Raw genomic sequence first — 14,217 nt, forward strand, 5'->3', positions numbered from 1 at the left:
GGCAGCACACTGTTGTAGTAAGGGGGTCCAAACTGCGAACTGAACTTGCTGTGTTTCTCAATATGGAGTCCCCAACGATCATGACCTCCCTTCTTTTTGCTGCCTGGCCAGCACTGTTTATAGGGTCCTGGATGTTGTTCCTTTCATTCTCTTGATGTTGTTTTTGGTCATCTAAATGTTGAAGTGGCTCAAATTTGTTGGATGTCTGGATTTCTGGTGGTTATGTTTGACGAAGTTTCTTTTTTTCCCTGCTTCTGCCTATCTGAAGCCAGCTGTTTCGACTTTCTTCCATCTCAGTGGTGGCTTTCAGTCTGCTAGGGGTGCAGACTTCCATGAATTGTGGGTGTGTCAGCTCCTCAAGCTCCTGTTGCTGTCTCATTTCCTTCAGCTCTTTTTCTAGCAGACTTACTCGTTGGAGCAAGTCCTGGATCGTGAAGCACTTTACACAAACTTGGTTGAGCTCTGTTGGGTTTTCTGGGATTTCCCACATCATGCAGTTGTCACAGATTAGGTGGATCTACAATCTCTGAACTAATCTTCTCTGTTCAATAATAAACTAACGTTGCTGAAGCGATTGATCATGGCAGGTAAACGGGTAGGGCGGATATGTGATGGGCGGATACGCAACGGATTACTTTATATTAAAAAAAAGACACCACAGTAGTATTTACCTTTCGTTGCTTGTGCCATGGTGGAACAATTCAGATTTACCATTTACTTCCAGTGTTTCCTGTGCATTATTCACACCATACAGGACAAATCCAATCACATTGGAACATACAATAATGTGGTTTTACTGAAACGATGAAGTTGGGAGCAGAGGGCCTGCTGAGTCTAGCATAGCCTGTACTTTTTGCTTTAACAAATAAGTTACAAGATCTAAAAGTCACACTGCAGCAGGTGCATAGATTGACTGATTCATGGTACTAACATCAAAGAGTGGTGTGTCAAACCATGCGCTCGTTTCAGGAATGAGTGCAGTAACAAAGCTGCTACTCAGGAGCTACCTGCATGCACAGTACAAACTACTATTATAAATATAATTACAATTGTGCTGTATATTCTAGGCTTGGGATGACACCTGTATACAGAATAAGATGTACTTGAAGTTTTACAAATCCTTAAAGGTTATTTTGCTGATTTCCTTATGCAATTAAATTTTTTTTACTGGTTACTTCAATAGGTGTTACATTCGGAGTTACTGTGTACATGGTAGAGTAAGGATTATTGGAATAAAAAATTATCTTTGAACTGTTCTAAAATGAAGTGGTTGACAGCAAGTAGGCTGTTTGTAGTGTAAGAATCCTGGTTATGAAATAGCTGACTCGTCCATGACTGTAAAACACTCCCTACCTGTACATGTAGAAATACTGAAAGAAACTCGATGACATCTGTTTTTCTTCCATTCATGGGAGCACAGTGTTCCAGGGGGGTTGTCTGAACCACGGTAGAAAACTTCATGATAAGAAGATTGAACTTATCAGCACTGATAAACCGCTTCACAATCCAGTGTGGGCTTGTATTATGAGTTGTGAACTTCCCCCATGTATGGCTTTTCTGTATAATTTGGAAGTGAGAATCTGCTTCACGCTAAATCCATTTTTATACCTGCTCATTATTTTGCTTAATGCCTGTTCTCTTATTTCACATGGTGGCTTGCACATCCCTGCATGAATAATCGTGCCATTCAAGGTTCATCGACCTCTCCAAGATCAGGCAGAGCATTCTCATTGTCAGCATTGTCATCAATCCATGCAAACATCAATGCATGCAAACATCTTGGGGAAATTGCATCTTATGAGTATTCAGCAGTGGTACAGTGCGCCCAGCTTGGGTTGGGTCTTTTAAAACTGATTTAGGGATGTTTTCTGATGTTAAAAATAGTCAACATAGTGCTTCTTGTGAAGAGAGTCGTTATCAGAGCTGGCAAGACCAGTTCTGTACGACAGCAGTGGCAGTTTCTCAAGATCAGAGGAGCTCTGTGATAGAAGGCCAACTTTACAGCAGTAAGTTGTCTTGCAGTGCTAATGTTGGGTAGAAGTTTAGACCATCAGTTTTTACAGATCTTAATTTAAGTTACAATTAGACTCACTTTTTAAAGCACAGCACTGACTCCAAGTCAATTGATGGAAAATCTGTGGTCTTGCCACAGCTGTTTCATTCCTCTTTATATTTCTATACAAAAAAAATATTATAAATCTTTGAAAAAAGAGAAAGTGGGTAATATGTTGTTAATCTTAGCGTAGTATTATGGATTGATATGAAGTAGGGAATGCCATTTTTTATGGCAAATATGAATTTTAGCTATTTCCAGTTTAGAAATTGAGTAAGAAATGTCTTATTCATTGTTTCCTTATGCCTCTGGGATCTAGCTGTTTCATTTGGCAAACTGAATAAAAATCACACAGTTTGATCGCTGGTATCTTTGACTTTACGATGAAGAATACAACTTTTTTTTTTTTTATATATATATATAAATTTAGTTGTTGCCAATTATTTTTATTATTTTCACCCCAATTTGGAAATGGCCAATTATTTTTAGGCTCAGCTCACTGCTACCACCCCTGCGTTGACTCGGGAGGGCGAAGACGAACACACGCTGTCCTCCGAAGCGTGTGCCACCAGCTGACCGCTTTTTTTCACGCTGCGGACTCACCATGCAGCCACCCAAGAGCTACAGCGTCGGAGGACAATGCAGCTCTCAGGCAGCTTACAGGCAAGCCCGCAGGCGCCCGGCCAGACTACAGGGGTTGCTGGTGCACGGTGAGCCGAGGACACCCTGGCCGACCTGACCCTCCCTCCCTCCGGGCGGCGCTCGGCCAATTGCGCGCCGCCCCCTGGAAGCTCCCGTCCTCGGTCGGCAAAGGAATAGCCTGGACTCGAACTCGCGACGTCCAGACTATAGAGCGCATCCTGCACTCAACGTGGAGTACCTTTACTGGATGCGCCACTCGGGAGCCCCTAGAATACAACATTTTTAATTCTGCTTTTATCTAATGATAAATAAATAAATAAATATTGTGGCAAGGTGGGGGGAACGGAGGAGCGAGTGGTGGTTGGCAGAAAAAAAAGGTTCCTGCCTAAATTAGTCGTTGCCTGGAACGTGGCTGAAGCATACAGTGCCTTGCGAAAGTATTCGGCCCCCTTGAACTTTGTGACCTTTTGCCACATTTCAGGCTTCAAACATAAAGATATGAAACTGTAATTTTTTGTGAAGAATCAACAACAAGTGGGACACAATCATGAAGTGGAACGAAATTTATTGGATATTTCAAACTTTTTTAACAAATAAAAAACTGAAAAATTGGGCGTGCAAAATTATTCAGCCCCCTTAAGTTAATACTTTGTAGCGCCACCTTTTGCTGCGATTACAGCTGTAAGTCGCTTGGGGTATGTCTCTATCAGTTTTGCACATCGAGAGACTGAAATTTTTGCCCATTCCTCCTTGCAAAATAGCTCGAGCTCAGTGAGGTTGGATGGAGAGCATTTGTGAACAGCAGTTTTCAGTTCTTTCCACAGATTCTCGATTGGATTCAGGTCTGGACTTTGACTTGGCCATTCTAACACCTGGATATGTTTATTTGTGAACCATTCCATTGTAGATTTTGCTTTATGTTTTGGATCATTGTCTTGTTGGAAGACAAATCTCCGTCCCAGTCTCAGGTCTTTTGCAGACTCCATCAGGTTTTCTTCCAGAATGGTCCTGTATTTGGCTCCATCCATCTTCCCATCAATTTTAACCATCTTCCCTGTCCCTGCTGAAGAAAAGCAGGCCCAAACCATGATGCTGCCACCACCATGTTTGACAGTGGGGATGGTGTGTTCAGGGTGATGAGCTGTGTTGCTTTTACGCCAAACATAACGTTTTGCATTGTTGCCAAAAAGTTCGATTTTGGTTTCATCTGACCAGAGCACCTTCTTCCACATGTTTGGTGTGTCCCCCAGGTGGCTTGTGGCAAACTGTAAACGACACTTTTTATGGATATCTTTAAGAAATGGCTTTCTTCTTGCCACTCTTCCATAAAGGCCAGATTTGTGCAGTATACGACTGATTGTTGTCCTATGGACAGAGTCTCCCACCTCAGCTGTAGATCTCTGCAGTTCATCCAGAGTGATCATGGGCCTCTTGGCTGCATCTCTGATCAGTCTTCTCCTTGTATGAGCTGAAAGTTTAGAGGGATGGCCAGGTCTTGGTAGATTTGCAGTGGTCTGATACTCCTTCCATTTCAATATTATCGCTTGCACAGTGCTCCTTGGGATGTTTAAAGCTTGGGAAATCTTTTTGTATCCAAATCCGGCTTTAAACTTCTCCACAACAGTATCTCGGACCTGCCTGGTGTGTTCCTTGTTCTTCATGATGCTCTCTGCGCTTTAAACGGACCTCTGAGACTATCACAGTGCAGGTGCATTTATGCGGAGACTTGATTACACACAGGTGGATTCTATTTATCATCATTAGTCATTTAGGTCAACATTGGATCATTCAGAGATCCTCACTGAACTTCTGGAGAGAGTTTGCTGCACTGAAAGTAAAGGGGCTGAATAATTTTGCACGCCCAATTTTTCAGTTTTTTATTTGTTAAAAAAGTTTGAAATATCCAATAAATTTCGTTCCACTTCATGATTGTGTCCCACTTGTTGTTGATTCTTCACAAAAAATTACAGTTTCATATCTTTATGTTTGAAGCCTGAAATGTGGCAAAAGGTCGCAAAGTTCAAGGGGGCCGAATACTTTCGCAAGGCACTGTAATTGGGGAATTGGCAGGTAATTAAGCCTCAGGCATGGCATAAAAGTTGGCCTTCCCAGTAAGGGTGTGGTGTTGGAGAGAGAGGTTGTCTGTGAGAAGCCTGTAAAGAGACCTGTGTGGTCATAAAGGTACAGTGTGAAGTAGTTTTGGTGACCTGGTAAACTGCTTAGCTGTATGACTGATAGTGAGGAATTTGAAAAAGTTAGGTTTTTGTTCATTTTATTTGATAGAAAAAATAAACATGCGCAACTGCTCTAAAATAGTTTCTGTGTCTGGGTCAGTATTTTTAAAGGATGCAACGAGCCCGAGCTGAGGGCTTTGCCACAATAGCCAATAACAAGTTGCTGTTTTAAAGACATGAGTTTGAATCCTACTACTTCCATAAAGCATTGCTGAAGAGTACTGTGAAGTGACATGGGTGACTATCTGACCAGTGTAAAGGGTAGTGTTGAGTGATGCACTGCCAATATGGATTGTCACTCTGTGAGATGAGGTTAACTCTTTGATCACAAATGCAGACGATCCTGGTTCTCTTGCATAGCGGTTAAGATGCTCGCTCTCTGTGTCTGTGGTCGCTGGTTCATGCCTAGACTCCTCCCTGTTGTACCAGCATTTGAACATCTGGTGCTAAAAACTGCTCAGATCAGCATAACATATAAAATGTTTTACTAACAAGACTACGGTGTATGAATATTGTACAGAAACTTTTTTTAATTCAACTTTTTCTTTTCTTTAGGGACAGACCCAAACCCTCCTTCGCTGGATGAATTAAGAACCAAATGGGAAAGCTCTCTGGGGCCGGATTATGAAGTCATGGTATGGCAGAGACTAAAACAAGCTTTATAGGAACTGGTAAAACATGGCATGTTTTAACACATGTTCCCAATATGTCAGCATTCACCTTTTTTCTTCTGATTAAAATAATGTTGGGCAGTGGTCCTGCACACTACATGATTATGGAGGAATAACAGGTCTGATCTTGAAATTACAGAATGCATGTTGCCAGTAGAGCTAACTTTCTGCCCCAGAGGAACACATGGTTTAAACGCAGCTGTAATTAGGAGCTTGTGTTCCTGGTTCTTAATTGCAGTTATCTAGAGGGTTATGCAAGTTATTCAACCATGCTGGGATGCACTGTTGGTGACTTTGATACTGAATTGTTTTGTTGTACCAGTCGGGATCACATTCTGACACTCAGTATAGAGATCAGTATACACAGTTGTATTCTGATTATCTCAATCTATTACTGTTAAAATTAACCGTTTCACCTCCATAACAATGGAATATTCCAGAAGCTTTGAGATAATGGGGTCTATTCAGTTTGATCTCAACAGTAGCAGATATGAATATCATTAAAAGAAGGGGACTTTGACAGCATCTCTAATAGGGTGTGTGAGTCTCTTCATGTATTTTTGTCTTTATTATTAGGTAAAATGCCAGGTTTGGTCCTTATACATTTTTTTAAAAGGCAGTGTATAGATCCGCTACTGTTTAGATCAGTTGAGTAGACCACACTGTCTTCACATTTAAAGCACTGCTGTATTTTTTATTCTTATGATCAATGTAACCATTTTTGGACACATTATCTCAATGTAATTGTACAATGCTGTCCAAGTTTGACTTCAAAATAATTTACTAACTGAAGTAGTAACAAAACCTTTGGAGGCTACGTTTGTGTCAGCTTCACCCAAGTAATGTTAAGCATGGGCAGAACCTTAATACCGTGTCCCACCTGGATACCGTGTCCCACCTGATACTGTGTTACGCCTTGACTCCGTGTCACACCTTGACTCCGTGTCACACCTTGACTCCGTGTCACACCTTGACACTGTCACACCTTGACTCCGTGTCACACCTTGACTCCGTGTCACACCTTGACACTGTCACACCTTGACTCCGTGTCACACCTTGACACTGTCACACCTTGACTCCGTGTCACACCTTGATTCAGTGTTACACCTGGATACCGTGTCCCACCTTGATACCGTATCAGAGTTGGAACCTGATTCACGTACCTGGAGGGTATAGATGATCTCTTGCTGCAGATACAAGCCAAGAAACCAGAAACTTAGCTTCAAATAATCAATGTTGTTCTGGAGTTTCCCTCATTCATACGTGGTAATATAATATTATGCAATATGTTGAATAAAAGGAGTGCTAACCCAGATTTTAATTAACCCTTACTAGCACTAGAAATATCCTCTAGCTGCTATCAGGCATTGTTACCCGTTAACATGAAGAACACTGCACATAAAGGGTATGTAAGATGGACATTTTGCCAAAAATAAAATATTTATTTAAACTATGGAAGTTGTCACCTGCAATGGAACTATGCGATATATTTGCAGAAATACATTTTTTGAACGGCATCTTTACTCTCTGTCCTCTTAATATGTGTATCTTAGTGCTAAATAACACACTGAACACTGAGAGTTTAAAGATGGCATTCACAGTAAAAAAAATATATAAAAAGGAAATGGGGGAAAAGCACCTTAAAGTAAATGTTGATAAAAGTGAAAGTGTGCTTTTGTTGCTTTTGTTGCGCTTTGTTTCACCTTTTCTCAGATGTTAAGTCTCTTATTTTAAAATCATTATATCCCCTTGCACTCCAGTTTTTTTTTACTATGCATAACATACTTCAGTAAACTGGCGTCATTTCCTGGTGCACCAAAAAAGGTCCTCCGAAGAAACGTGCGGAGCTCTACAAGAACGCATCCTGTTTGAGAAGAAATACAAGCACTGATGTCAGTATTGGAGAATCATTCATTTCAAGTAGTGATGGGCACCAATATCGATATTTTGATATGCTATCGATTTTGTTTGATATTGATAATAATTTCCATATTGCGATATCGTTGAATTTTAAAATGTTTTGCTTCATCAATAGCATTTTCGATGAAACTTGAGAGCTTTTGTTTAAATAAACATAGTGTATCTAACTACTAAACATATTTTTAAAGATTCATTTTCAGCTCAGCGAAACCAGAAATATCACTCACTCTCCATATAGAGACGTACAGACAGCAGAGACATGTGTACAGACGCAGAGACATGCTTTTTATTACTAATACTGCTAAAATACTAACACAGTATAATCAAGTTGATTTATATACCCTGTGCATACCAATCATTGTCAGCCAGGCAAAGAAGCACCCCATACTAAAGTATTATTGAACCATTCTATTTCATCGATTGGCATTTAGGTACCAAGTGCTAATTCCATTCTGCATTAAGTCTGGCACTAGTGGCACGGTAGCGCCACTATAGTTAGGGTTGAGTAGGCAGTTTAATGTTAAACCCCAATTTCTGTACTTTAATAACTTTGACCCCATTCAATGGATTTGCATGAAAATTTGGATGTGTGGTCCCTTTGGTTAGATCTCTTGATTTGGGCCATTTCGTTCTGCTTGGATATGCGGATTCCAAGATTCAGATAGTGAAAAAATATAAAAATTGTGTTTTTTGTGGTACAAGGAGACTGGCCCAGACTAGTGCCTTTTTCTGGTTTGGCAAAAAAATATTAATCTGTTACTGAGTTATAGGGATTTGAAATTTTGGTTCTGCACATGCTCAGTATAGATCTTGCAGTTAGATGTTTGATCTCGAAAAAGGAATTCGCCTCACGATAAAATATCCTTTTTTGCGAGGGTCTAATCTTTCGTCTGAAAAAAATCTTTGTTCGTGAGGCGGACATTTTGTTTTCAGTTTAAAAAAAAAAATAATAATAAAAAAAATCATGCCTGAAAATCATATATCTTTAGTATTATTGTTATTATTATTATTATTATTATTATTATTATTATTTATTTCTTAGCAGACGCCCTTATCCAGGGCGACTTACAATTGTTACAAGATATCACATTATACATTATTTCACAATATACAGATATCACATTATTTTTACATACAATTACCCATTTATACAGTTGGGTTTTTACTGGAGCAATCTAGGTAAAGTACCTTGCTCAAGGGTACAACAGCAGTGTCCCCCACTGGGGATTGAACCCACAACCCTCTGGTCAAGAGTCCAGAGCCCTAACCACTACTCCACACTGCTGCCCAGTAAACAATGACATGTCTGTTTATAACTGGGACTCCATAAGATTGACTGTAACGTTGTATTTCATTTTGTGATTGAGTTTTCACAAAAAATGTACTCTGGCGAAAAAGGAATTTAGAATGTAATTTCTTTTGTCGTGAGGGGGATAGTCTTTCGTGAGTTTCTTTCATTCTTGCAAAAAACAATGTACTCTGGCAAAAATCACACTCAGCCTCTGTTCAAGTTAGAAATACAAGAGACACCTCATTTTGCTCCTCTGCTCTCCCTCCTACTGGAATATGGTTTGTTTGGTTTTTCCAGTGAAATCTAGCATCAGTTAATGCGAACAACATACAACACTCTGCAGATAACACAAGAGTTCCCGATCAAGTAAGAAATGTAACCATTACCTAATGGGTATTTATCCTTAAAGATACTGTAACCTGAATAGATATAACAAAGACTGCTCGTCACAGCCTGTGATGCAGTCATGCCCCCCCATGAGGGCATAAATAGACTGCACGCACAGATCTCTATCATTTTTCTTTTCATCTGACCTGAGATTGAGAGAGACTATGAACAGATAAGTGTGGAATATACTTGTATCTGCTTATTCGCTTGTGTAATTACTGTTAATGTGATTATAATTATAATTATATTATTATTATTACGTGACTATAGTAATTGCTATTTACACGTTTTGTGCAATAAGCCATGGTTTCCGGTAGTCCCTCAGCAGCCATGTGCTCCACGTGAAGCCGGTGGCTCCGTCGCCCCTTCCCTGGGATCGAATACCATGAGTCGGCTACTTGTGTTCTCTCTCAGGCTGCTAGCTTCATTGAAGTTGAAAATAAAAATGTTGTTTTTTATTACGAGTATTATACATAATTAACGGTAATCGAGAGTTTAGTGTTTTGTGTGAGGAAAAATAGTTTATCAGTGTGTATTTTTCTGTTTTTAGTTTTATCCCTCAGTGTCTCGTTGCCATATCAATTCTGCTTGCTGGATTATTGTGAAGACTGTTGGGACTCTAATAGTAGGTTTCCTCAGTTTTCAGACACTATCCGAGAGCGCTATAGGTGGGCATCCCTATAGATTGCTCCCGTATTAACTGTGGGTCCAGGCCTGCTCCCATTCCCACCGGTACACTGTACATCGAAGGAGGTTACCATTCCGATTCACTAGCAGTTGCTGGGCTCAGCTTTGCTTGGGATCTGATTGCTTGCAGTCTTTCCTGCAGTGTTTCGTGCTGCCTTGGTCTCTGCTTGCAGTACCATTGCGAAGGCAGTCACTGCTCTGACAGCGGGCTTTCCCCAGTCATAGGGCCATAGGCGGCGCATGCAAGAGGCTTGGGGAGGCTAAGCCTCCCCAAAATAAATTGCCCAAACCCTCACAAGAAATTGTTCTGACCAACAAAAAAAATATTTGTGAGAGAATAAGATTTTTTTTTCCCCACAAGACGCAAAGAAGGTCTAACAAACATTTCTTGTTTTCCTACTGCGCAACCGCCAGACCGCTGGGGCAGCTGGGATATCAAAATCAACACTGTAGTACAGATACAGGATTTAGTTGCATTTCAATGTCTTTGGAGGAGACAATGCTTGGCTGGTTTAACGTCCATTCTTCCCTCCGATCTGAGCCCTATATAGATATCCGAAAGTTTACGGAAAGAGCGCAGTTATTTTTTTTGAAAATATACCGTATGAAATACGTTGAATGCCCCTTGATTATAAGTACGATAATAAGTGCGTGTTTAGAAGCTTAATAGTCAGTATTAATAATTGATTTAAATTGGTGTGAAGCGATGGAAATGGTGTTCGAAATTGGTGTAGGACTGCAGAACAGGTTAATGGATTTAAAGGTTTTGAAAAATATTGCAGCTTGTTATCCTTACTGTGTTTCTAATTTGCTTAAATAGGCTGGGTAATTAAAACTGCATTTTGGTACACTTTTTTACTCTGTGGTGGGGGTAATACGTTGGCGCTAATTGGTGTTGGCCCCGCTTACTCCTCCAAGGTATGAAAATGGGTTTACTTTGTAAGAACAGTGTGATGTATTATCTTTTTAATGTTCAGGCTTTCCTTTAATACGAAGGAACTGAAAGAGTGGGCTGAAGTAGGATTTCATAAACATGGAAAAATAAGACTGATATTTCTGCAAATACAGTGCTCCCTCGCTATAAGGCTCTCGGTTAGAACGCACCTCGGATATAACGCTCCTACAACATGTCCCCCAGTTCCCTATACTAGTGATTAATGCAATATTTCTAAATTAAATACAGTACCAGTGTTGTTCAAACTATAAACAACTCCTCAGTCTAACTTCAGTTTCTGTCTCACCCTTTTGGTACAGTATCTGAACTGAAGAAAAGCTGTGCTGACACTTTATAACACAAACATTGTATTCAACATTAGTTTTATAACTGAATAAATATTAGGCCTATTACGTGGTTATCTTTCCTAATTTATTTACTTTTTTGCTGCGAGAAGAGCTGCGGCTTTCTCTGGGAGACGAGACGCTTCAGCTTCGCTTCAGCCCCGCTCCGGCAGCCAAACCTGGGGCGAGCCCATTCCCTCTTCCCCTCTCCTGACCCGCTCTCCTTCTTGCACTTGGTTTGCTTGTCTGGTGCTTCGAACTGAACTCCCAACCTCTGTTAAGCCAGGTTATGTATAGTTTAAAAACTGCCAATTAAATGATCCACAAGTGGGAATGTTACCTTTTTTTATTTTTTTTTGGAAAAAATACAGCGTTGATTACGTGGTGCTTTATGCATGGTAAATTCATGTAAAGTTACATTTTTGCTCCAATATATGTGCATTATAGAGAGGGAGTTATTTTATTTTGTATTTTAGTCAGATGTGTATTGTGTTCCGTGGCTCAGTGGTGTTTGCCGTGGCTGTGCCTATAAAGGCTACTTGCAAAAAACAAACTTGCCAAACTGTCAGTAGACAACAGAGTTGGCTTGATTATAGATTCATGAAAATCTGTCATATACAGTTTCTGTCTGTAGCTGTGCCAAAGTCTGCTTGCCACCGACTGGGACACATTCAGGTATTCTACCATTTTGAAGCATCCCAGCAGCTTGCCAACTTTCATCAGCTGTCAAATGTGCTTAATGTGGCACGGTGCGTGATGGTATTGGAGGAGTGGACAGCTCTATACAAGTGAAGAGAATATATTACAAATTAAAGCTTAACAGCACACAGAAGGCAACAGTAACAATGGTCAATACACGTCAAAATGTTGTCATCTTTAATCAAAATTAAAATGTTTCAGTAATATAATGACATGCTGCATCCATAATATTATTAGCAGGGGCAAGTCGTATTTTATTCAAGACAACAGACATATATAATGAGGAAGAGAGATACCGTATATGTGTATATCTACATGATTTTAAATCGTGATAATTCACTTTAATTCAGTATACTGTATTTCTTTCTTGTTATATGTCTTATTGGTTGTTGCACTACAGTGATTTACCATTTTAAAATGATGCTGATATACAGTAGCCTACATATACTGAATGATCTCTCTCACAACAGAAAGAAACATTTAGCGGTTCGACCTTAACTATACCAAAAGGAAACAGATCACCTAGCCACGTCCTCTTTTGTACCATCAGTCACGACCCCTTGTTTAGCGAGTGCAACCGTTTCTCCTCCAATCTGCGGTAGCTATATCACTTCCCTTCTGGGGCGATGATTTGCTGTACCGTAGCTTCACCCCCTTTCTAGATGGCTGACTTCCACCTTTCCTTTGGAATGAGTTTTGGTGGTCTTTCCCTGCACAGTGAATCATATGATGGATGAAAGGCTGCAATGCCAGATACCACCGACTTATCCGGGCATTGCTGTTCTTCATTGTGCTTAACCACTTGAGTGGGGCGTGGTCTGTGACAAGATAGAATGAATGTCCTAGCAGGTACTAGCGTAAAGAGTGAGTAGCCCATTAATGGCCAAACACTCCTGTTCGACTACAGAGTAGTTGCGCTCCCGGGGGAGCATCTTTTTACTGAGGTACAGTATCGGGTGTTCTACTCCATCTACCTTTTGGGACAAAACCACCCCCAGACCAACATACGAAGCGTCGTTGTGGAGGATGACTCTCTTGTTAAAATCTGGTGTGATGAGGGTGTGGGCCTGTCAAAGTCTCTGCTTGATAGTGTCAAATGCCCTCTGATATTCTCCTGACCATTTAATCAAATTTGGAGCGATCTTTTTAGTGAGGTCGACTAAGGGATTGACCACTGTGGCATACTCGGGGATAAATCTTGGGTGATAACCGGCCAACACCAATAGAGACCTCACCTGAGACTTGGTTTTGGGGATTGCCGCATTCATCAAAGCCTGGACTTTGGTGACAATGGGTTTCATCCGTCCATTTCCCAAAATAAATCCCAAATATTGAGTTTTTGCTTTGGCAAACGCACATTTTCTCAAGTTGGCTGTCTAGCCGAGCCGGAAACTGGGAAACTCTGGCCTCGCAAGATATCTGGTACTGGCTCGGTGCTGAGCAAGGCTGGGGGCAGGGTTAACTCGTACTGTCCGAAACAATAGTCTACCAAAAGATTTCACGGGAATTGAGAACTACAGGACTAAACCGAGCGCGAAACAGTGTTGTGAAAAAAATAAAAAATAAAACAGGATTACAAAAAAACTAGAGATCATAACAATAAAGCAGGTCAGACTGCAAAAAAATTAAATATTATGATTTAATGGACGCAGTTCCTGGTCACAGACCTGCAACGATCGATATAGTAATTTTAAAAAAATATTATATATTAACATTGCATGTATAAAAACAAGTTGTAAAAAAAAAATATATTTAAATATGTTTTGTTTAGATTTTGTTTTTAATAGGCCTACTTTAAATCTATTTTTCTGAAGTGTTTACTGACATTTTTCAAATATTGTAACGTTTTAAAGTTATTAGTAGTTAATCTAACTTTTAATAATATGAAATGAAATTATTCGGTTTGTATTTGCATTCAGAAACATGTGAAAAACAAATACAAACAAGATTTCTTTTTATTTTTTCACAACACTGTTTCGTGCTGCGCAGTGCTTAATTTGTGCCGGGGCCCAGCCCCGGATCCTCTGGGCGTGCAGTGTCATATTCCCGGTACCTCTAGTTAAAAATCTCATGAAATGCTTTCTTTTTAAATTCTCAACCCAGTTGTATCAAGTCTGCAAGTTATTGCGTGCCCACTAAAGAGAGACAGTTCACTGCCACGTTTGTAGCCTACTTTAAATTACTTTACGATTTCAGCTAGAGTGCCTTTAAGTAAGATGACACTGGTTGCAACTCTATTGTTGTTTTTTATACACAAATAAGCTTACTTTATTTGAAAAACGTCATGAACGATACAAGCAACTTCTTGCATTACTTGGTTTGATTTATATGAGTAGTACACAACAAAATATGAAA

The 14,217-nt window shown here is 40.0% G+C and overlaps 1 protein-coding gene across 1 annotated transcript in view; it reads left to right on the forward strand.

The window, feature by feature from the left end:
* patj (PATJ crumbs cell polarity complex component) overlaps nucleotides 1-14,217 on the forward strand; it is a 414,550-nt gene that overhangs the window by 39,447 nt on the left and 360,886 nt on the right. The window contains exon 13 of the mRNA XM_034001483.3: nucleotides 5,485-5,564. Coding sequence (XP_033857374.3) covers nucleotides 5,485-5,564 — 80 coding nt within the window. The remainder of the gene's footprint in view (nucleotides 1-5,484; nucleotides 5,565-14,217) is intronic.

This window comes from Acipenser ruthenus, chromosome 10, assembly GCF_902713425.1.
Source record: "Acipenser ruthenus chromosome 10, fAciRut3.2 maternal haplotype, whole genome shotgun sequence".
In the NCBI taxonomy this organism is placed as follows: domain Eukaryota; kingdom Metazoa; phylum Chordata; class Actinopteri; order Acipenseriformes; family Acipenseridae; genus Acipenser; species Acipenser ruthenus.